This window comes from Conger conger, chromosome 1 (genome assembly GCF_963514075.1).
Source record: "Conger conger chromosome 1, fConCon1.1, whole genome shotgun sequence".
NCBI classification, from domain to species: domain Eukaryota; kingdom Metazoa; phylum Chordata; class Actinopteri; order Anguilliformes; family Congridae; genus Conger; species Conger conger.
The window spans coordinates 46,048,474-46,073,548 of record NC_083760.1 but is presented as its reverse complement, the minus strand read 5'-3'; the positions used below and the strand labels follow the sequence as shown (position 1 = coordinate 46,073,548).

Here is a 25,075-nt window from a genome sequence, read left to right as displayed (position 1 = left end):
AGAACAATTCATATAAGGATATTTTTCACTGAAAGAGAATGAATATGATTTGTTTAACTATCCACTCCGCCCCCTTGTGGTTGAGTTGTCGATGTCTCAAATTATTGTTGCATTTACATTTGTGGAATATCAAATCTACGTCATGAAACCACAAAATGGCGATTCCAAATAGTTAAAAACACTCTCCGCATGTGAGAAGAGCAGTTTAGATGCTTATCAGGCTCTTATTTGCAAAGCAGGGCAAAAAATGATAAGCCCCCCTTTGCCACTATCACAGTTTACAGCCCTTCTCGCCACAGACTCAGACAATAAAAGGCATATTCGAATAATCCTACGTCAAACAATCATGCTCCAATATACGAACAAGAATATACAATTGCAGAACAAGAATATACAAGTTGCATGAATAAATAATTTCTTAACTCACTTTTATTGCATGTCCGGCCGACATATTTCTGGTTTGGTAGAAATATAAGTTTGTTTTGCAAATTATTAAATACAGACATATATCTAGAACTAAATATCCCACCTGGTAATGAAGCTAAGAAGGTTTTTTGACCAACGTTGAAGAAAACAACTATATTTTTTTGTTGGGACTATACCGAAGCAAATGTCATCTTAAACTGCTTCTTGGTGTTGTGTAATTGCATTGATAGGTCATTTCAATACCAAACTAATGTAAAACATGGTAGGCTTCTTGTTCGGGGTTTTATACCACATAAACCTGTAACGTTAATTGTACTGGCTAAAGGGGCTCTGTTTAACCTAATTTTGAAATAAAGTTCAATAGTTTAAGCTGTGGGTGATGTAGGTTGGTTAGAAAGCATTTGGGTGAGTAATTATTTTTGTAGAGGTTTTTGGACACAATAGGCATGTTGTATACATACTCTCATACACTCATTGAGCACTTTATTAGGAACATTTTTACTTTATTACACCTACATATTGGTACAATTTCTGTTCTTTTGGCTCTGTACTCCAACCCAATGGATTAAGTTTAAAGTACATACTGTCATGATTAATTTGAGGCTATTTACACCCATATCAGGTGATCCATGTAGGAATGACATCCCTTTTTATACATAGTCCCCCCGTTTTAGGGGAACAATAATTGGACAACTGGCTTCTGAGCTGTTTCAGATTAGTCAGGTGTATTCCATTGCTTCCTTGATGCAGGTATAAGAAAGCCTTCAGTATCTTGTCTCAATTCTTTGGAGTCAGTTATTGGTATTTGTCAACATGAGGAACAGAGTTGTGCCAATGAAAGTCAAGGAAGCCATTATGTGGCTGAGAAATACAAAATAAAACACTTTGGCATACGAAAACAAACAGTTTGGGAAGAGAAGTAGTGAGAGTATTTCCCCTGCTTCATTTGAATATATCATTAGAATGTACACTCACCAAGCACTTTATTTTTTAGACCTATTTTTTAGACTTCTACTGCTGTAGCCTATTCACTCAAGAGTTATGATGTATTGAGTGTTCAGAGATGCTCCATTCTGATGGTTGAGGTGAACATTAACTGAAGCTTCTGACCTGTATCTACATGATTGTATGCATGCACTGCTGCCACACAATTGGCTGATTAGATAATCGCATGAATAAGTAGGTGTAATAAAGTCAAAATGTTCCTCAAAGTGCTTGGTGAGTGTATAAATGGTGTTTTAATTTTTACATGGTAAAATGGCTACTACTGGCAACTACCTTTATCCCAGTGGTTACAGTACCAATAACTGATCTGTTATCAATGGTTTCTGTGACTTAGTGTTGAAATGTGCCTTGCTTAAAAGTTATTACTAGGCTAGCTAATACTATGGATGCAAGCTCTTCATTCAATCCAGCAAGATTAAAGTGTTCATAATGTTCATCATATTCCTCCCTACAAGCCTATGTGGAACCTGAGGTCAAATGATAAAGGGTTACTGATTAATCACTGGTAGAATCCAAACCAGTCTATTTCACTGTGCTTAAAACAGCACATACAGTATGTATTCCATTTTTTTGACAACCTAAGCCCTGGACAAGCTGCCTCATCAAGCTCCGGCTGTTTGCAGCTTTGTTCGCTCCTGACCAACCAGCTGTTTCCTGCTGCTGTCTGATTGGCAATGAGCTCTTTGCCTTGCCCTGGTGCTGCTAAATTGCTGTTGGCTTGCCTGACTCCATCCATTCTTCAAGCTCAATCATTCCCTGTCTGATATTCAATTGAATGTTTATTCCAGTGATATTCTCTTTCCTTGTTTTCAGCCTTTTAATACTTTTTATAAAGTGTGTTGAGACTGCTGTGAAATGCATATTGCATATAGTAACTTGAATTATATTGAGATGAACATGAGTGCTGCCATCACTTCATTACAGTGATAGGTTGAAGGTTTTTGCCAATATTGACAGGCAACATAACTGAAAAACATTGCATAAAGAAGGTAGAGGCAATTGATGTATAATAGTCATTGCCCAAATTGTGTTAGAAAAATGTTTTGCACTTTGTCCCTCTTTGTTGCCTTTTTACCACAATGTTGCCAATAAAGATTGCCTACAATTTTGCCAAGTGTATCAGCCAAAGGCTTTAATGCTATAGGCAGGTAATTTCAGTGTGTAATTAGGCCTATGACAGCGCTATATCTTCCTTATGGATAAGAAAAGTGATAGTGATAACATATCTGAACGTGTTTTTAGACTTATTTTCAAGACATGTTAACTAGGCTACCTCAGCCCAGTCATGAAACAGTCATGTAGACATCAGCCTACATTTTATTTTTTGTAATTCAATTTAATTCCCTATCATTGGATAAAGTCTGCAGGTTAAAGCGTAATACATTTCTCATTACGTTTGTCAAAATAAAAACAGAACCTTCGACCATTGGTGGTCTGGGTCATTCAGATCATTTGTGTTAACAGCATGCCATAGACAAACTGGAAGGCACAACAATCTCCTCTCACATGAATGTGCACAGAAAATGACTTGGCAATATATTTGGCGCTAGCGGAAAGGTCATGTTGTCATGAAAATCAAAAGGTTCTTGAGAGCGCTCGTGGAAGAGATTGGGAGCAAATTGTGTGCATATTCAATCCATGGGGGTGAATTAACCCAGGAAGACGGGGACTTCTCCACAAGGCAGCACCTGGTTCATCCGTCCAGTTTGTCCATTGGTCTGTGGATGAAAGCTGGGCGGAAAGCTTTCCAAAACTGACAAGAGAATTGAGCTCCAGGGGCAGGCAGAAGACATGGAGAAAGAGAAGCTTTGCCATCTCTTTGCTTTCCATTACATTACATTATTGGCATTTGGCAAACGCTCTTATCCAGAGCGATGTACAGTTGATAAGACTAAGCAGGAGACAATCCTCCCCTGGGGCTATGCAGGGTTAAGGGCCTTGCTCATGGGCCCAATGGCTGTGCAGATCTTATTAACCACTATGCTACAGGCCGTCCCTTGTGCACAATCAAGGCATGCAGCGACAAACTCCACTGCATCTTGCTTGGCGGATGGCGATCCAGGAGGGCCAGCATGCGACTGATCCCAGGGTAAGAAGGTAGGAACCTGAGGCCGGACAGAAGGGGCCTGGACAGCTCCTCAGGGCTTCTTTCACCTTGCTGACATAGTCCAGCTGGGTGGTGGCAATCAGGGTATGGGGAGGCAGGATGGTGACTGGCCCTTCATCTGCTTGAGGCAGTGAGTATAGCCAAGAGAGTGCATCTGGTTTGACGTTCTTGGAGCTGGGCCGGTAAGTCATGTTAAAGTTGAACCGATTGAAGAATTGGGACCAGCGGGCTTGGCATGGGTTAAGTCTTTCTGTTCGTCCAGGCAATGAGCGGGATGGGGGTATCTTCCAGCAGATGGCACCACTCCTCAAAGGCTAACTTGATGGCAAGGAGTTCCCGGTTGCCAATGCTGTAGTCACAGTGAGTGTGAGACGCAAGAGAAGAAGACACAGAGGTGCATCTTATTATCCGGAGCTCTTTGAGAGAGTACCACTCTGACACTGGTGTTGGAGGTATCCATCTCTTGGGTGAAGAGGTACTTCTCACAATCAGGCATGGTCAGGACAGAAGCAGAGGAAAAGCTGTCTCAGCTTCAGGGGTCCAGTGGAACATGATCTTGCTCTTAATCTTGAGGACCATGAGAGGGGCTGCAACAGAGTTGTAGTTCCTAATGAACTGTCTGTAAAAATTGGCAGGAGGATTGGTGGGTCAGTTCAGCAGCGAGGGACTCACTGATGGCTTCTCCATGGCTTGGTTTTCAGGGGCAGATACCCAGACCTCCCCTAGGGGGAGTAGTGCCAGGAAGCAGGTTTATGGCGCAATAATTTATGGCGTGGGAAGGAGGATGGCTGGAGCTGGGACAGGAAGGACCTACAGAAACTGGGTTCTCCATTGTAGCACTCCGAGGGAGGCAGACAAGGTTCAGGAGGGGACCAAGCCATTTCATGAACAGCAACCATCGAAGGGCAGATAGTCTGGGCGCCGAAATCTGAGAAGTGGGTCAGACGGATGTGCAGATTCTCCAGACACTGATTCAGGGAACGGATCTCTGACTTGTGTTGCCCCAGTCTTTGCCCTTGGTGTCGCAGGGCCTCTTGGGTCAGGGTTAGCTGCCTAGTTGTTCTTTGAGGCTGCAGAACCCAGAAACCAGTAGCAAACTAAAAGTAATTCCAATCAAAGCCTTTATTATCACATTTGCAGGTGAAACAAGAATACGCTGGCAACCGGGAATGTAGAAGGAACACAGTTTGTAGTGGGTAATCCAGGCAAGGGTTTGGTAACTGCAAAAGCCGAGTTTGGCTGGTTGACGTAGGAGCGGCAAAATTGGCCCGCCACTCCGAGCGTGGGGGGTGGCACTCAGCAGGGAGGATCAGTGCATACAACAGTGCCCTGATTGCCTCAGAATCATGGTCGCAGGATGGTCACAATACGGCGTGTTGTCCTCCGGATCATTACATTTACTGGTACGGGGCCATAGACGGTGTATCCATTTGTCAACCAAACTGGGAGAAAATCTTCACTTCAACTTCATTCAATTTTATTCTAAGTGCTAGAGTACAGCGCCAAAATAAAAAATAAAAATGTCACTGTCCAATGAATTATGGTGTTCACGGTAATATGAAAATATAATTTATTTCATTGAAAGTTAAATAATTTATGCAGTGTTCTATGAAGGTTTTATAATTGAACGGGAATGAGAGCAACACAGAAACTTTGCTTAAAGGCATTTTTGATATACCTTGAGCACTTTATTGGGTATTTAGTATACTTATTATACTTATTTTTTAGACTTATTGGTCATCTGCTGCTGTAGCCTATCTGCTTAGAGGTTAGACGCTCTTCTGCATACCACGGTTTGTTTTAATGCGTGGTTATTTGCATGACCTTCCTGTCAGCTTCGACCAGCCTGGTCCCTGACCTCTCATTTGCCCGCAGATCTGCTGCTCAATGGATGTTTTTTGTTTTTCGCACCATTCTCTTCAAATTCTAGAGACTGTTGTGCATGAAAATCCCAGATCAGCTAATTCTGAGAAACTCAAACCACCCAGTCTGGCACCAACAATTATTCCACGGTCACTACCTAATAAAGTGCCATTTTTCATACCTTTTATCAGTGCCAGTTTTTAGGCAATGTATAATTCCTTAAAATATCTCTGCAGTAGCAATTTTCAGTCTCTGGACTAGGCTTCTACCATTCATTGTAAAGAGCATTATAGCTAATGCTTGTGCCTGTCATATCAGCAACAAATGTCAATGTGACCCCTGGGAGGGAGATGTGGCACTTCTGGGATTTTCACACATGGAGAGAGAGAGTGCCCACACCAACACAAAAGAACGTTTTTGCCCTTCCCCCTCACAGGTTCTGGGCATATTGTTTTGGACCCTTTTTACGTACAGTGCATCCGGAAAGTATTCACAGCGCTTCACTTTTCCCACATTTTGTTATGTTACAGCCTTTTTTAAAGCATTTTTTTCCTCAAAATTCTACACACAACAGCCCATAATGACAAGATGAAAGAAGTGTTTTTGAGATTTTTCCACTGTTTCCACTGATCAACCTTGAGATGTTTCTACAGCTTAATTGGAGTTCAGTTGATTGGACATGATTTGGAAAGGCACACACCTGTCTATATAAGGTCCCACAGTTGACAGTGCATGTCAGAGTACAAACCAAGCATGAAGTCAAAGGAATTGTCTGTAGACCTCCGAGACAGGATTGTCTCGAGGCACAAATCTGGGGAAGGGTACAGAAAAATTTCTGCTGCTTTGAAGGTCCCAATGAGCACAGTGGCCTCCATCATCCGCAAATGGAAGAAGTTTGGAACCATCAGGACTCTTCCTAGAGCTGGCTGCCCATCTAAACTGAGCAATCAGGGGAGAAGGGCCTTAGTCAGGGAGGTGACCAAGAACCCGATGGTCACTCTGTCAGAGCTCCAGCGTTCCTCTGTGGAGAGAGGAGAACCTTCCAGAAGGACAACCATCACTGCAGCAATCTACCAATCAGGCCTGTATGGTAGAGTGGCCAGACGGAAGCCACTCCTTAGTAAAAGGCACATGGCAGCCCGCCTGGAGTTTGCCAAAAGGCACCTGAAGGACTCTCAGACCATGAGAAACAAAATTCTCTGGTCTGATCAAAGATTGAACTCTTTGGCGTGAATGCCAGGCGTCATGTTTGGGGGAAACCAGGCACCGCTCATCACCTGGCCAATACCATCCCTACAGTGAAGCATGGTGGTGGCAGCATCATGCTGTGGGGATGTTTTTCAGTGGCAGGAACTGGGTGACTAGTCAGGATTGAGGGGAAGATGAATGCAGCAATGTAAAGAGACATCCTGGATGAAAACCTGCTCTAGAGCACTCTTGACCTGGCTTGAGTGGCTTCAGCACAACTCTGTGAATGTCCTTGAGTGGCCCAGCCAGAGCCCAGACTTGAATCCAATTGAACATCTCTGGAGAGATCTGAAAATGGCTGTGCTCCGACGCTCCCCATCCAACCTGATGGAACTTGAGAGGCGCTGCAAAGAGGAATGGGTGAAACTGCCCAAAGATAGGTGTGCCAAGCTTGTAGCTTGTAGTATTCAAAAAGACTTGAGGCTGTAATTGCTGCCAAAGGTGCATCAACAAAGTATTGAGCAAAGGCTGTGAATACTTATGTACATGTGATTTCTTGTTTTTTATTTTTAATAAATTAGCAAAAATTTCAAAAAATGTTGTCATTATGGGCTGTTGTGTGTAGAATTTTGAGGAAAAAAATGAATTTATTCCATTTTGGAATAAGGCTGTAACATAACAAAATGTGGGAAAAGTGAAGCGCTGTGAGTACTTTCCGGATGCACTGTATATTCCCTGCTGCAGAATTGCAATTGGGTGTTGAATTTCTTTGATTGCTTAATTATGACCAATCTTAGTATATTAGTTGTTAATATGCTGGTGTGTGTGACTACAAGAGTGCCACAATAGAGCAAACAGTTAGGGTTAGAGAATATCTGCCTGTCAACCCCCCCCCCCCCCCCCCCAATATTTATCCAGCATATTTCACTGCATTGTGGCTTTACATAACATCTTTTAATCCAAAGCGATTTACAAGTGCGTAGGTTCTTCCACAAGTTAAAGCATCACATCCATAACTAGTAAAAAATTTTTTGGGGGTTAGACAAGAGGGATAGAGATATCAGAAAGGGGGGCATGGGAAATCAGGAGGTAGGACTAAGGTAGTTTGAAAAGGTGTGTTTTTAGTCTGCGTCAAAATAGTGGGAGGGATTGTGCTGTCCTGACAGTGGTAGGCACGTCATTCCACCACTGAGGAACCAGAACGGAAAACAGGCCTGAATGTGCAGCTCGACCGCCAGGTGCTCTTATTGAGGGAACCATAAGGTGACCGAGTGGTCTAGCTGGGGAGTAGGGAGTGATTAAGGATTGTATGTAAGGTGGGGCAGTCCCCTTAGCAGTATGAAACATTTTTTTTCTGTTATCAGACAACTTCTGAAATGGTGTGCTTTTGCAGACATTTAACTATCTTTATATTCAGCATGTCAAGGTGTGACCAAAAGTTTAAATCTAACCTTAAACTCTTGCAGCGATCTGTAGACCTTGCCCCGGAATTCACAGTAATTTTTTATCTCCTTGCACTGAGGGCAGCATTGGCTGTTGTCCACATGGATGCAGCGTGGGTGAATTTTAGGACAGTCTGGCTTTGAGCAGAGGGGCCCTTCCTCAGTGCAGAGGCAGGGGCACGTGGAAGGCCCTGGGGTGAACTTCTCACCAACACCAAACACAAAGCCAGTCTCGTCCACACAACCCTTCCCACGGTAGTCTGGGTATGCATACTCCTCCAGGAAATCCTGGGGTATTGTAGAGTCACTAGTGGGGCCTTCATCCCACTGCTCCAGAGGGACCAGAGCCCAGGGCTCCTGCCTCATGCCAGAGTGAAACGAAGTGGAGTTGATCCCTTTCGTCTCCTCCAGACTTATATCCTTGAGGCCCCGCTGGGGGGCATGGCTCAGCGCCCCCTTCGAAGCTGGCTGGGGTTTCAACTTCTGTACCACAGTTCGCTCCAACTGTTTGTGGCTCATGGACAAATGGACCATGGGATTGCAGAAGATGCCTGTGATTGCGCAGAATGCCCCAAAGAGGACCCAGGGCAGGACAGCCCTCATGTCTCCCCACCACTTGCACAGGAAGGCAATGTCACATAGCTCACTTCAAGTAACAGGCATCCTTCCTATTCATCTGCAAAGCAATCGCAAACAAGACATAAGGCATCAGATCAGATAATTTGTTTCTCAATACTTATCAATCAACATTTGTAAGACTGTATCCAGTCCTAAAACTGTGCTTAAAATAAACAAACAACCACTTCAACTAGGTTTCCTTAATTTCAAACATGCACTTGGATAAGATGAATATACATTCACTGAAGAAACAACTCTGTAACCAACCAGTCCCTGCTCTCTTGTGCAATTTTACATCCGTTTATACAACAGGATATATGTATACTGAAGCAATTCAGGTTAAATACCTTTCTCAAGGGGTGCAATGGCAGCATCCTAGCTGGGAACAGAACCTAGGTTACAAGCCCAGTTCCTTAACCATGCACTGCCTCCACTATGTTGTGTAGATTACATTGTTTTAACAATGCATAGACTCACTCAGTCATTAACCTAGCACTGCCAAGCTCACAAATAGATCTGTCAGTGTGTTTTGGGCTTAATGCATGGAATAAGTCAACATTTTAATGGATAGTCACTGTCCCCTAACTGCCACTTTAAATGAAGTGCCTGTAAATAAGCTCTCCATTGCACTGCCCCATATAGCATTATGTACAGTGTTGGGGATAACACATTACTCAAAGCATTACAGTAATATAATTAATTTTTTGAGTAACTAAGTAATATAACGAATTACTGTTAGAAATTGGGTAATTATTATTACAGTTACTACATCAAGTAAGACATTGCTCCACCTTCAGAAACGGTTCTCATGGTTTTAAAAAAATAATTTATCTAATCAATTTGTCTGCACTGGTGCATGCCAGGAAAAGCAGCACAACAAAAAAGCCTCCTTTCCTGTTATCAAATCAGGCAAAAGGGCTGATACCAGCTCCTTCCTCATGTGGAAACATGCTTGTTATTTAAATGTGTTCATTGTAAAATGCTCTCTATCCAGGCAATAATGTCAGGTCTCAGGACAGATGAACCAAGCGCAACCAGGAAATTTGCAGAATAGATGTGTGACAGATTTGTGTTCGCTGTACGTTCTGCTGTGTAGGGTGAGATGCACATAGCGGCGCTAGTGAACACACTGTCACAAGTTCAGTGACATCACCCTGAAAATGTACATTTTTTCAGAATTAAACGTGTTTTACATTGCAATAACATCATGCTAAGTGTTCGGAATAGCACATGCTGTTAAGGGTTGTCATGCACTTTGTAATGAACCAGGTTGTTTATGTTTAAATTTATATTTTGTGTGTAGAAATGAGGGTGAGAACACACAACTATTGTCAGTAGTCTGAAGCAGACCTAAGTGAGAACTCCATTAAGTGAAACATTTGTGTATAAAACCCTGGCCCGCGAAAGCGAGGGGTGGTCGTTCATGTACTCGGTTGTTGAAGTCCATGTTGGAGCTCTGAGAAAGGTTTCTAATAAACAAATGCTAATTGTCAGCCCGGCAAGCAGCTTTCTGTTTTACCTAATAACTAGTGCTAGTGAAGTTGTGTACTTGCGGGTAATTTAATCTTTCTCAAGTTTTATTTTGAGTATTTCTGTTGAAACAACGTTCAACAATTGACGATGCAGAATCCATTCTACAATAAATGGAACTTCATTACCATCCATGGACTCCTGTCTTTGCCTGCCATTGTCAACTTACAAAGAATGTGTGCTACTGGAAATCTCACATAACAAGGGTTCAGACTTGTTACAGATGCTTTTACTCAGCACAGGGCAGATCAAACAGGCAGGGGCCAATCTCTGACAGACAGAAATAACAGGGAGTCCAAACACAGAAAGGCAGTCCAAAAAGGCAAAGGTACAGAGGGTAATCCAGAAATTCAAAATCAGATAGAGAGCAGACTCCGCACGCTCCTCCCCCCTGAGCTTGCGGACATGTCATTTTTTCAGAAGAAGAAGAAGGAGGGGTGCATTTTAGTTTCTGTTTAGAATTTATGTTTTATTTCACATTTATTTTACAGTAGAGGCTAAACGCCCTGTCTTTCCAAAGTGACTATTTCGGTTATTCGAATATCAGAAATCTTTTTGGGATATTCGAATTGTGAAATTACCTCACATGCCCATCCATCAATCTTTGCATATTATCACAAAAGAAGACAATACTGTTTTCAAAGAAAGTAGGCTAACACAGATAATTAATTAAAGTGTTCAAAATATCTGCATTCTCTGAACGTTTGACACGTTCGGGGGCGATTGTAATAACATTTTTTTTTTTACGTGAGCAACCCTGAAGTGGATATGTTTGTCAAATTGTCAAATTATTATATAATAGGCCTCATCTGTGCATGCTAGCAATATCTTGGTTATTTAATTTGTGAGGAAACTGTTTATATGGAAACTGGACAACCAGAAGTCATTGCAAGCGCAATTTGTCCTGGGTTTGAATCCCAACTGGGCCCTTCCTGCGTCGAGTTTTGGCTACTGGGAGGGTATGGGCTTTTAGCTGTAAATTAACATTTGTGCGCACTCAACCTACCCTGTATAAATAAATGTTAAAGGTACAATATGTCACGTTTCAGGTCTGTCTCGCCATGTTTTATGTTTATTCATGTTGTCTTAGTCACGTAGTGTCTTCATGTATTATGTTAGTCTAGGTTCGTCATGTTGTTTAGTTATGTTTCGTTACGATTTATTTTCTTGTCATGTTTAGTTATGTCTCGTTACGATTTATTTTCTTGTCATGTCTAGTTATGTTTTCGTACGATTATATTCCTGGTTATGTTTAGTGGTTATCGTCTTAGTTTCGCGTTGTGTCATGATTTGATTCATGTTTATTGTTACGTTAACTGGTCACGGTTTATGCATACACTTTTACATGTTTTTCCGCAAACCTTGCGTTCCGCCTTTTCTCTCTCTCTCCTTCTGTCATTCACTTCCTAATTGTTTCTATTTGTCTATTTACTAAAACTACTAACGCTAGATCAGGATTGGGTAGAGACTAACCAACTAATCATGTGTTCATGTTACCTTACGTTTCTCGTGCATGTCATTTACTAATTTACTAATGCTAGGGCAGGATAGGTTTATTACTAACGATTACTAATCTCCTTGTTAAACTTGTCATCCATCGCACCTGTTTTCCATTTCCTTGCTACGCTCTAACTAATTGTCTACACCTGTCTACACCTGCATTTATAGCCCAGTCGCGCAACTGTTCACTGCGAAATTGTCTGCCTCTGTTTACCACGCAACTCTTGAGCATTTACCACTATTGATTACACGTTACGATCCAAGCCTGTTTACCGGCCATTGTTTATTGATTTCTGTTTTGTGACTATCGTTTGTTTTTTGACTACGTCCTCACCTACCGTTTTTGTACTTTTGCTTCGCTGATTGTTTCATGGTTTCGACTCCCGCTTCGCCCACGACTACGCCTCTGCCTGCCGTCCGTCTGTTCATCTGCCCCGCTGACAGCTCTCCTGCTACCGGACCTCCCTGCACGTCTACCGACTACGAGTTTGCCTCTTCCCTCGGCACCGTGCTTTTTGTTTGTTTACTTTTTGTTTGGCTGGATCTACGTGTATGGACTTTGCTTGTGTTGACTACTCTCCTGGGATTCGTCCCGAATAAAGCCCTGAGGGGTCTTTATATTACTATTGTTTCTGAGTCGTGCATTTTGGGTCCAACCCCCACGCACCCGTCTCACAATAGGTAATTTCTGATTTCTAACGGTCAATAGAGGAATAGCTGCAACAAACACCTTCAAACCACAACACTGTTTATCCCTACATTACATTACATTACATTATTGACATTTGGCAGACGCTCTTATCCAGAGCGACATACAGTTGAATAGATTAAGCAGAAGACAATCCTCCCCTGGAGTAGTGCAGGGTTAAGGGCCTTGCTCAAGGACCCAATGGCTGTGCGGATCTTATTGTGGCTACACCGGGATTAGAACCACCGACCTTGTGTGTCCTATTGTGGCTACACCGGGATTAGAACCTCCGACCTTGTGTCGGTCATTTACCTTAACCACTACGGTACAGGCCCTAACCATTCTTTGTAAACGAATGTATGAGTGTCAGGCCGTCAACTGTATATTTTGAAACCCAAATTTGTACGCTCTTATCCAGAGCGACGTACAACAAAGTGCAAAGTGCATACCCATAACCAGGTATAAGTGCGCTGAAAGACCCCAGAGGGAAGTACAATTTCAACTGCTACCTGCACAACAAAGATAAGGACCAGGGCCTACTTCATCATTGGATTTTTCTTAAATCGTTTATTTAATCGTAATACTGCAACACGCAAATGTATGAACAAACCGCTTACCTAGCCAAACAAAACTAGCAAAGGTATCATCCTAATACACAAGTAAATATCACACGTAAAGACAACAATTAAGGTTTGCAGGAGGTAGGGAGGGACAGGGAGAGGTGCAGCTTGAAGAGGTGCATCATCAGCCTGTGCTTAAAGATGGCAGGAGATTCTGCTGTTCTGACCTCCACAGGGAGTTCGTTCCAGCACTGTGGAGCCAGAACAGACAGTAGTCGTGAGCAGGAGGTGGAAGTATGGAGAGGGGGAGGCGCCAGACGGTCTGTGCTGGCCGAATGAAGAGGTCTGGCAGGCGTGTAGGGTCTGATGATTTTTTGGAGATGAGCTGGAGCTGACCCCCTGACTGCTTGGAAGGCTAGCACCAATGTTTTGAATTTGAGTCGAGTCATGACAGGCAGCCAGTGGAGGGAAGTAAGCAGGGGGGTGACATGCGAGTGTTTGGGAAGGTTAAAGATCAGACGAGCTGCGGCATTCTGGATAAGAATGCTGTAATGCTGGACTAATGATAATGCATTGTTGGCTATTGTATTCCTGCCTAAATTCAAGTTGTGCTGGGTGAACAAAGAGACCAGGAGAGACAAAATTAAGTTGAAACAAAAGTACTAGCTTCCACAATATGACAGGAACTCGAGTGTTTCATGGACATACAGTGCATTCAGAAAGTATTCAGACCCCTTGAAGTATTGCACATTTTATTGTGTTGTAGATGTAATTTTAAATGAATAAAATTGCCATCAATCTACACTAAATAACCCATAATGAAAAAGAAAACAGGTTTTTAGAAATGTTTGCTTATTAAAAATCTAAAATCTCTTGGACACTTGGACACTTCCAAAAACTTCAGTTCAGCTTCCAAAATTCAGTAAGCACTTGTTCTAGGTTATCAGCTCTCTAAAGTTTGGTTATGGTGTGCATAGCCTATTTAGCCTGAGTTTATCATTTATATGCCTGGGCATTAGGCACTATTCAGGCTGGTACATTTTAGGCATTAGTGTTGCTCATTAATAGCCCATTAGGCTAAACGTGCTGGTTGTAAAAAAAAAAAAATCCCAAAAAAGGCATCAGTTTTTAGCCCACGAGGCTGTTTATAATTTTGTCAACCTCTGAGCTGTACTTTATATTCTATCTGGAATTTTCCAAATGATAGCATTGTTTTTTCTGTGAATCTTTATTTTGTTGGCCTAAATAAATAAATTAACAAATAATACTGCTTTCCCATAATGTCTGGTGCAATATTGCAATAACAATGCTGCAATAATAATAAGCATTAATTATGGAAATGAAATATGGTTTTCATGCAAAAAACATTAGATGGGCATGTAACAAGAATTCTAATGAAATAATGAGAAGGAATCAGCAGCGTTTTTGCTTTGTAATAATAATTATAATAATGATTATTTAGGATAGATCTATGATGAATTTGGAGACATTATAATTACATTTGCATAATCTAATATTGTCTATGTGAGGTGAAGTGTTTATGCATTGTAGGCTAAAATAAGCCTCCTACCTTTTAGAATGCCGGTTAGCGGGAATGATATCAAACAACTCAGAAGCTCTGCTGTTTGTTTTTGCATAATTTCATAAGGATATTGAAATAATGGATCGCTCTTAATCACAAGATAATTTCCTTGACGTTGACATGTTGGAGGACAAGTGGCCATACCCATAAACCCATAGCAACCAATTCATTTTTGTGTTCAAACACAGGGGTTAAACAAGGCCTAGATGAGATGGCATCCATTAAGAATTATTATGATGGTGCCCAGTATCAGTTACCATATAAAGGTTGGCTGGTTGAGCTGTAACAGAAGAAAACAAATATCTAAGAGGGGAACTTCATGACTGCATCAACCCTCTGCATGCCCTCTGTATTATTTGGTTGCACCAGCTGTACTTCAGTTCAAGCTATAACTTTAAATCCTACTAATACTCTTGATTTATCCATTACTAACAGCGGTGAAACCACGGATATAAGCTACAACAGAACTAACAGTCCTAAATAGCCTACACCTACACTCAGCAGGTGTAATCACACAGTCACGTTAAAACATATTTTCTGCAAACAGCATAATGTTTTGGTAACACCATGGCATCTTGTAACTTGGTAATCAAGTAGAGGTTTCAGTTATGGATATGATATTTCAGTAGCGGTCTAGCTAACTAGCTACGATGCCAAGTGGAAGTTGCTAACCCAAGAATGTGAAGGATCGTGCACAGAGGAATGGTCCAAAATGTCAAGAAATGTGTTCCTTATCCTTCTTACACTTACCTTCTTATTCTTGCCAGGGATGGCAATAATTATGAAACCTTGATTTTCATAAAATGTATATTCATAAATGTATGATTTCAGTTTGTTCCATTGACACATTAATAAAGTACAGTATTTGTCACGTTACTATTTTTGAATTTATCTCAATGATTATATTCTTTATTCCAGTATTTTTTGTGCATTTCTAGTCAAGGATACCAGTACCTCTGGAGCCCACTGTAGATGTAAATACCATAAAATTCTAGGTAAGAGTCTGCACTTTAGTATCATATTCATTGTTTTAATTTTAAATGCAATGTGTACAGAGCCAAAAGAACAGAAATAGTACCACTGTCCAAATACTTATGGACTGCATTGTTTATACAAACTGGTGACAGCTCCCGCTTACCAGTTCCATGGATTCCTATGGGCGGTACTCAGTGCTGCATGAAGCCAGTTCATGGAGGCCGCAATGTTAGGGTTTTTTTTTTGTCACCAGAGCATACTGTACACAGTTGTGCATTGAGGCTTTTTTGATCATGCACACTGGGTACCTAAACATGAAGGGATGAATAGAATTTGGAAAAAAAAAACGAACATCATCTTCTGTGCAGCTCAGTCCCTGGAGAGTAATTAGTTTAGTGTGAAGAAATTGAGAAGCCAAAGGAAAAGTACAGTCCAAAACAGTATCATTTTGCCAGTGTACATTCATAGTTTTGAATGGACTTCAATGTGGAAATTAGCTTTTTGGAACCAGAGGCTTCATAAACTGTTTCTACCAAAACTCAAATCTTTGTGCTAGTGATAGTTTGCAAATTCCAAAAGACTGAGAAAGAACAGAGTTCTCTGTGTAGCAAAGGGTACCTCTTCATAAAAAATCTTGACGACAGCTTACATGGAGTGCAACTTTGATCTTAAATTCCGATTTAGAATTTTCTGGATTATTCAGATGCCTCTGGTAATTTCGGGACTTGCTGTACTGCCCAGGGTGTGTGATTCAAGTGCAAGCAGCTCATTGCCATTTTGGTGTAGCTTATTGCAATTTTCCGGACAGACAGGTCCGCATTTCACCATTTTGCCACCTGCCTGCACAACCTAGGTGTAAGGCACGAGTCGCAGCCCAGTCTTTGGCATATTACTAATTTCTGGGCTTTCACGTGCAATTCTCTCACGATCAGCCTATTCAAAATGCTGTTCAGTTTGTCTTTCATATAAATCCCACAAGCAGGAAAATGCACTGGTTACATAGCAACGCGTAAAATGTACATGTCACACCGCGCAAACAGGAAGTGGGCTAAATTTTACTCTACATCATTCGATGTGGCTGAAACTTTACAAATATGTTTGTTGTTGGAGTGTAATCACATCTTTAAACCATAATAGTCCATGCGTTTTCTTCCTAGGGGGTTTATCATATTCACACCAAATGTGGTCACTGTGATCTCAGGATAGTCCTGACACTAAATTGTGAACAGATTTTTGATATCTCACTGTCATAGTGCCACCAGCTGGCAAAAGGAAGTGACGCTTATGTTACATTACATTACATTTCATTCAGCAGACGCTTTTATCCAAAGCAATGTACAAAACTGTCTTACAACAAAGTCTTACAACAAACAACCGAACATAAGATAAGGTACAATTCATATAGGATTGGTTGGTATGCTATGAACATATGTTCAGTACACAAGATAGATAGGCCAAGTATGTAACCACCCTACCAACACAACTGCCACTTGAGAAACTACAGTACTGAGACATACAAATTCAAAAGGTGTAGGTTAAGATAAAAAGGGGTGTAAAGATAGACAGGTGAAAAACAAGTGACAATAGGTTTGGGGACCCCTGCGGGGTTAAGGTACAGTGTGAAGACTTGAGTCTTCAGACTGTGGCGGAAGATGGGCAGCAAGTGAGTAGTTCTCATGGGGATGGGAAGCTTGTTCCACCACAAGGGAGCCAGAGTGGAGATGCTCCACAGTAGGGACAACCGAGACTGGTGTGTATGGCTGAATTATGCCCTGCAGGTATAGAGGGGCTGTCTTGTGGGCTGCAGCATAGGCCAGAGTCAGAACATTGAATCTAATCTCAGGATAGTCGTGACACTAAATTGCAAGCCCAATTTTGATATATTGAAAGGTACGGCCACGCTGACCCAGTATAATTTACACGTCACGCCGCACAAACAGGAAGTGGTCTTCATTTCATTCTACATTGTCTGATGTGGCTGAAATTTTACAAATATATGAATTGTTGGAGTGTAATCACATCCGTATACCAATAAAAGCTCACTGTTGTGGCACCACCAGCTGGCAACAGGAAGTGAGGCTCATATAATAGTCTTATACGTTCTCCTCCTCAATGCATGAAATTCATACCAAATCTGGACAGCATGATGTCAAATATTGAAGTTTTTATATTTCTTGAATGGTGTGGTTATGGCAAGGTGCTGACATTTACATAACACCTTGCAGAAAAACAGGAAGCGGGTAGCATTCCTCTGTACATTGTTTGATGTGGTGTAAACTTTACACATACTTTTATTGCTGGTGTGTAATCACATGTACATAGCAATAGAGGCCAATCAGTGCGTACATTTATCCATACAATGTTGTGGAATTATTTAGGCTAATGAATAGGCCTATTTATTGAATATCAGTCTTGCTGACCACCAAAATGACCATATTGGCATATTTTGATGTATTACTGATAAAGAATGTCATTTAACCTGAATTAATTATTGAATCAAATAGATTACAAAGTAGCCTAGTATTACAGTGACCGTGATGTAACTTCATACATTAAAATTCCCCACTTTTAATGGCATTGTCCTATTTTTACATTTGTTTAAATATGTGTATTTATCACAAGCATAATGCTAAATATTATTTTGAAAATAGTCAGATTTCATTTCAAAATTTCAATTATATATGAGCACAAACACCAATCATTATGTCAAACCACCACTAACTTTGGCTTATTCTTGAGAAACTGGAAACGAAGAGTTTGGGAGTTTGGGAGCTGAAAGAGGTGAGCTGAGCCAAGCCGAGTCACTGAAAAGAGTTTGGCTGGCCAGAAGCTTTACCCCTTTCCTCTATGATTCCAGCCAGCATTTGCCGTCTGCCATGTATGTTCCACCGTGGAAAGCGGCCTGTCATCCAGAATCCATCAGCCTCTCCATTGCGCTACCTTCCCGGGATGGCACATCATCGCAGCAGTGGTGGAGCAGATCTCCAGAACCTCCGCTCACTGAAATGTGCTGGTCAGCGGTACATACAAGGATGCCTCTGGTTAATATCAGATCGCTATCCAGCATTCAATCTGAACAATTTCCTTGTCTTCTGTGGTTTGGACTATTTGTGACAGAGATCTGGCTCAATGTTGGTGAGTTCAGGTTCCCAAGGACTGCTGGTAGGGACAGGGGACTTGCAGTGATATTCAGGAATCGTTTCAAATGCTGTCTGTTGTCGGTAGAAATGTATTCAAGTTTCTATTAAATTGGCAACTAATCGAATTGTCAAATGTAGTTTTATATGCCCTTGTATACAGACCACCCAAATCAAATAAGCTATTTTGGCAATTCCATATGGATGTGACATATGGACCTAAAATGACAAACAAAATCCCTCAGAAAAATTACTGATGAAAAATGGGTGCTATGATAAAATGTTAATCCATATTATCATAGCACCCACTTGGCCGAAGGGGAAGGGCCAAAAACATTACTTAAAAAATGTGACAAATAACTTGCATTAAGGATGTCATGAAAAAATACAGGTATTTTGGGAAGACTACACATTTTCCTAAAAATTCAGTGAATTTGAAAGTCTAATGCAGAAAGTTTGATACTCCACGTTATGTACGAGGCTTAGCTGAACAGAAAAATAGCAATTTTGAAAATATAGATTTTTATGAGGAAATACCAGCGTTATGGATGTAACACCATTGCATTATGTATGTAACACGTCCGAAATGCACATTATTCTCAGATGACTACATAGCTGCTCCTGACGTCCGCACTATAGAGACTCTGCCTTTGCTTATGAGAACAGAGGAGTTGGTTAATTCATTCAATGCCACCTGCTTAACTATTCTTGACTCCGAAGCCCCTCTTAAAATCAAATGTCCTAAATCTGAAACACAGCCCAGGCTAAATGATTCAACCCAAGCCCGGAATTGTAGAAAAGCTGAGCACAAATGAAAAAAAAAAAGTCATTTGAAATTCTGAGAAACGGTGGCACGGATGGTGCAGTGGGTAGCACTGCCGCCTCACAGCAAGGAGGTCCTGGGTTCCAATCCCCATCGGCTGGGGCCTCTCTGTGCAGAGTTTGCATTTTCTCCCCGTGTCTGTGTGGGTTTCCTCCGGGTACTCCGGTTTCCTCCCACAGTCCAAAGACATGCACGTTAGGCTGATTGGAGAGTCTAAATTGCCCGTAGGTATGAGGGTATGAGTGAATGGTGTGTATGCCCTGTGATGGACTGGCGACCTGTCCAGGGTGTATTCCTGCCTTTCGCCCAATGTATGCTGGGATAGGCTCCAGGCCCCCTGTGACCCTGTTCAGGATAAGTGGGTTCAGATAATGGATGGATGGATGGAAATTCTGAGAAACTGTTTGATTAAGGTCCAGGAAGGAGTTAAAGCAGCCAGAGCACGGAAGTTTTCTGCTATAATATCAAAACACCGCCATAGCATGATCAAAAGAACAAAAGTTCTGTTCAACACAATTAATACAGTAGTTAATCCTTCTGTTACAGTCAGCCCTGACGCTTCCTCTGTAACCTGTGATGATTTTTTAAATTTATTTATTTCCAAGATTGATGACATTAGATCTCACATCTCACCTCCTGTGCATGATCCTACCAGCTTTCCTATGCACACTGTTGTCTTCAGTCAGTTTGATCCTTTCTCTTTCTGTCCTGATAGATACAGTATTTCATATGAAGACCACTACCTGCCCTCTTGACACTATCCCCTCACATATCCCCTTAAAATGGTATTAGACACAATTGGTCCCAGGATCCTGTCTATTATAAGCCACTCTCTGACCTCAGGCATTGTTCCATTCTGCTTTAAACATGCTGTGGTTCAGCCTCTGTTAAAAAAGCCAAACCGTGATCCCATCATTGTAAATAACTTCCACCCTGTCTTCAAACTGCCATTTTTATCAAAAGTTCTGGAAAAAAAGCTCTTTCACAACTCTTATTATTTTGAAACCAAAATAACATCTTTGAAAAGTTCCAGTCTGGCTTCAGAGCCCTTCACAGTACTGAATCTGCCCTCCTTAAAGTGTCAAATGATTTACTGGTGACAGCTGACACTGGAGAATGCTCTACTTTAGTTTTGTTGGACCTTAGTGCTGCTTTTGATATGGTTGATGATATCCTAATTGACCGGATTATGCATACAGTCACTATTTTTTAAATATATAGTAATTAGAAATTTTACAGCACTTTGGTTGACAGTTGTCATTTTAAATTTGCTTTATAAATAAATGTGACTTGACTTGACTTGACAATTATTTGGTCCTATTTAGCACTTATCCATTTCTTTCCAGACATTCATTACATATTAATTTGTCATATGCATACAGACAAAATATATACCATTTCTACAGGACAATTATGAGTTGAAAAACATAAACAGCAAGAAATGTTGGATTCAGAAAAACCTTTGGCTTGTATTAAAACAAGACATTTTCCAGTCCATTTTCCAACAATTCAGACACTGTTTCAACTTGCCCCATTGGGCATGTTACAACAGTTTCACTCCCGCTACTTTCTACTGAACTGTAATTGCCAGGAATGTCCTAGAACTGTACCGGTGGCTAAATTCATAGCAAAAATAGCAATGTATCTTCTTCCTAAATTAAAAATATTTGCTTGAATATGTTTTTTTTTTTTTCATTAAGCAAAAACCGAAAACTGTTGTTCCCAGGTCTCCCCTACTGTTTGTTTTAAAGAAGCAATGATCATTACACCTACCATGATGTATGTACTGGTTACTACCAACAGATTATGTACTGGTTACTACCAACATCACTGAGCAGTCTTATCTACAGTGCATCCGGAAAGTATTCACAGCGCTTCACTTTTCCCACATTTTGTTATGTTACAGCCTTATTCCAAAATGGAATAAATTCATTTTTTTCCTCAAAATTCTACACACAACACCCCATAATGACAATATGAAATAAGTTTTTTTTTAATTTTTGCAAATTTATTAAAAATAAAAAACTAAGAAATCACATGTACATAAGTATTCACAGCCTTTGCTCAATACTTTGTTGATGCACCTTTGGCAGCAATTACAGCCTCAAGTCTTGAATATGATGCCACAAGCTTGGCACACCTATCTTTGGGCAGTATCGCCCATTCCTCTTTGCAGCACCTCTCAAGCTCCATCAGGTTGGATGGGGAGAGTTGGTGCACAGCCATTTTCAGATCTCTCCAGAGATGTTCACTCGGATTCAAGTCTGGGCTCTGGCTGGGCCACTCAAGAACATTCACAGAGTTGTCCTGAAGCCACTCCTTTGATATCTTGGCTGTGTGCTTAGGGTCGTTGTCCTGCTGAAAGATGAACCGTCGCCCCAGTCTGAGGTCAAGAGCGCTCTGGAGCAGGTTTTCATCCAGGATGTCTCTGTACATTGCTGCATTCATCTTTCCCTCAATCCTGACTAGTCTCCCAGTTCCTGCCGCTGAAAAACATCCCCACAGCATGATGCTGCCACCACCATGCTTCACTGTAGGGATGGTATTGGCCAGGTGATGAGCGGTGCCTGGTTTCCTCCAAACATGACGCCTGGCATTCACGCCAAAGAGTTCAATCTTTGTCTCATCAGACCAGAGAATTTTGTTTGTTTGCCATGTGCCTTTTACTACGGAGTGGCTTCCGTCTGGCCACTCTACCATACAGGCCTGATTGGTGGATTGCTGCAGAGATGGTTGTCCTTCTGGAAGGTTCTCCTCTCTCCACAGAGGAACGCTGGAGCTCTGACAGAGTGACCATCGGGTTCTTGGTCACCTCCCTGACTAAGGCCCTTCTCCCCTGATTGCTCAGTTTAGACGGGCGGCCAGCTTTAGGAAGGGTCCTGGTGGTTCCGAACTTCTTCCATTTATGGATGATGGAGGCCACTGTGCTCATTGGGACCTTCAAAGCAGCAGAAATTTTTCTGTACCCTTCCCCAGATTTGTACCTCGAGACAATCCCATCTCGGAGGTCTATAGACAATTCCTTTGACTTCATGCTTGGTTTGTGCTCCGACATGCACTGTCAACTGTGGGACCTTATATAGACAGGTGTGTGCCTTTCCAAATCATGTCCAATCAACTGAATTTACCACAGGTGGACTCCAATTAAGCTGTAGAAACATCTCAAGGTTGATTAGTGAAAACAGGATGCACCTGAGCTCAATTTTGAGCTTCATGGCAAAGGCTGTGAATACTTACGTACATGTGATTTCTTAGTTTTTTATTTTTAATACATTTGCAAAAATCTCAAAAAAACTTTTTTCACTTTGTCATTATGGGGTATTGTGTGTAGAATTTGGAGGGAAAAAAAATGAATTTTATCAATTTTGGAATAAGGCTGTAACATAACAAAATGTGGAAAAAGTTAAGCGCTGTGAATACTTTCCGGATGCACTGTATCTTGCTGTTAAGAGAACTAAACTGCACTGTGTTTCCATTCATGCCAGTACTGCATATGCAAGCTGCATTTAGTGCATTAGTTATCTCCTAGCATATCTTCCTCACTAATATCAACCGGCTGTGCTCAATATCCAAGAGACTGATAAACAACAAGACTTGTTGCAAATTTTTTTGTCTGGAAGGCCGGCTAAGAAGATAAGTAGCCTAAAGCATTTGTCTAGTAAAACTTAAAGGAGCTCTTTTCAGTTGAGCTTATTTGGATTACATGCTTCCATTATGTGCGCAAAACTAGATGTTTTGCACACAAAACTGGATGTTTTAGCTCAAACTCCACCCGTGAATGCAGAAACTGGTTTATGGACGGCCACCCATCCAGGCGATCACATGACACTCCCAGAAAATACTCCCAAATTCAAAAACACCACTCACAGTCTACAATAAGTAAACAGCAATGCTACAACACAGAAATCTAATGGCATTATGAAAACATTTGTTAAAATAGTTTGAACCCAGTAATTTAAAATAAATTATTCTTGCAAATCAATTGAATAGAATTCAATTCAATTCTATGGAAGAGATCCAGGAAGAGATCAGTCTTCAAACCTCTTGCGACCAAAGTATGATTCTCGTAAATGTAACATTGTGTCTTTTGTCTGTCACTTATTTTTCTAAATTGTATAGTAGTGTTGCCTGCTGTTACAATATGGTAGAATATATAAAACATACAAATTAATTAAGCCTCGCCCATAGGGGGTGGCTTAAACTAGTTGTTGGGTTTCTTTCTACATTGATTTCCCGCAGGAATTATTTGCATCATCAGACTCCATATCCACCCACTAGTCCAGGGGTCGGCAACCCTGCTCCTGGAGAGCCACAGGGTGTTGTTACGCTGCACTTAATTGATTATTTAAAGCAGTCGATTACACAGTTAACTCACCTCACCTGGTTTCTTGGGTAAGAAACCCTGCGGCTCTCCAGGACCAGGGTTGCCGGCCCCTGCACTAGTCCAAAACCACTCTTTTTTCTTCTTCTGGCCAGCTAATTTTATTTTGTGGCGGTGGAATCTGAGAAACTGCAAGGCCCTTGAACTAGACCTTGTACATCAGAAAAGTACATTTACTGAAGTTGTGCAACATCTATTAGTTTTGTGACCTTAACCTACTTTTTTTCCGATAGGGCGGCCATGTATTTGCGGATAACTTGAAAGCTATATATCTCAAGTTATACTTGATAGCTATAGTATCAACTTGAAGCTTGGCACTGGGTGCCCTCCAAAAGTATTGGAACAGCAAGGTCAATTCCTTTGTTTTTGTTATATTCTGAAGACAATTGACTTTGAGGTTAAACAATGTACATGAGATGACATATCCTAGATTTGTTAAACAACTAGATTTGTTAAACAACTTCTGGGAACATATCACCTTTTGCATCACACCACCCAATTGTTAGGGTACTTAGTATTGGAACATGTGACTGACAAGTGTTTCTTGTTGCTCAGATGTGTCCTGTCAGATTGAATGGTGAAACAATAAATCGTTCTGAATGTCTACTCTTGGTTTTAGCCATGGGTTTTGCCTGCATTCTTGCTAGACAAAATACACCAAAACGAAGACCAGAGAGCTGTCTTTAGGAGAAAAGTAAACCATTTTGAAGCTTAGAAAAAAGGGGAAATCGATCAGAGCCATTGCACAAGCATTGGGGATAGCTTGTACTTGGAATGTCCTGAGAAAGAAAGAAACCGCTGGTGTACTGAGCAACAGACATCGAACAGGTCGACCAAGGAAAACTACAGCAGAAACATTGTGAGAGCTGTGAAAAAAACCCCCAAAAACATCAGTCAGTGATATCACAATAAATCTCCACAGGGCAGGTGTGAAGGTATCTCAATCAACTGTTCAAAGAAGACTTAGAGAGCAGCAATATAGAGGCTATACCACAAGATACAAACCAAGTATCAGTAGTAAGAATCAGAAGGCAAGATTACAATTTGCAAAGAATTACAGAGATGAGCCACAAAAGTTTTATGGACTGATGGGACCAAGATTAACCTCTACCAAAGTGATAGAACGTTTAAAGCGTGGAGAAAGAAGGGATCTGTTCATGATCCAAAAATACAAGCTCATCTGTGAAGCCCGGTGGAGGAAGTGTCATGGCTTGGGCTTGCATGGCTGCTTCGGAAGTGGGCTCACTAAT

General features: G+C 41.3%; 1 protein-coding gene across 1 annotated transcript in view; it reads right to left on the bottom strand.

The window, feature by feature from the left end:
- vwc2 (von Willebrand factor C domain containing 2) overlaps positions 1 to 25,075 on the bottom strand; it is a 94,798-nt gene that overhangs the window by 54,629 nt on the left and 15,094 nt on the right. Inside the window, exon 2 of the mRNA XM_061258784.1 lies at positions 8,041 to 8,707. Within this exon, the coding sequence (XP_061114768.1) occupies positions 8,041 to 8,634 (594 nt within the window). The 5' untranslated portion in view covers positions 8,635 to 8,707. The remainder of the gene's footprint in view (positions 1 to 8,040; positions 8,708 to 25,075) is intronic.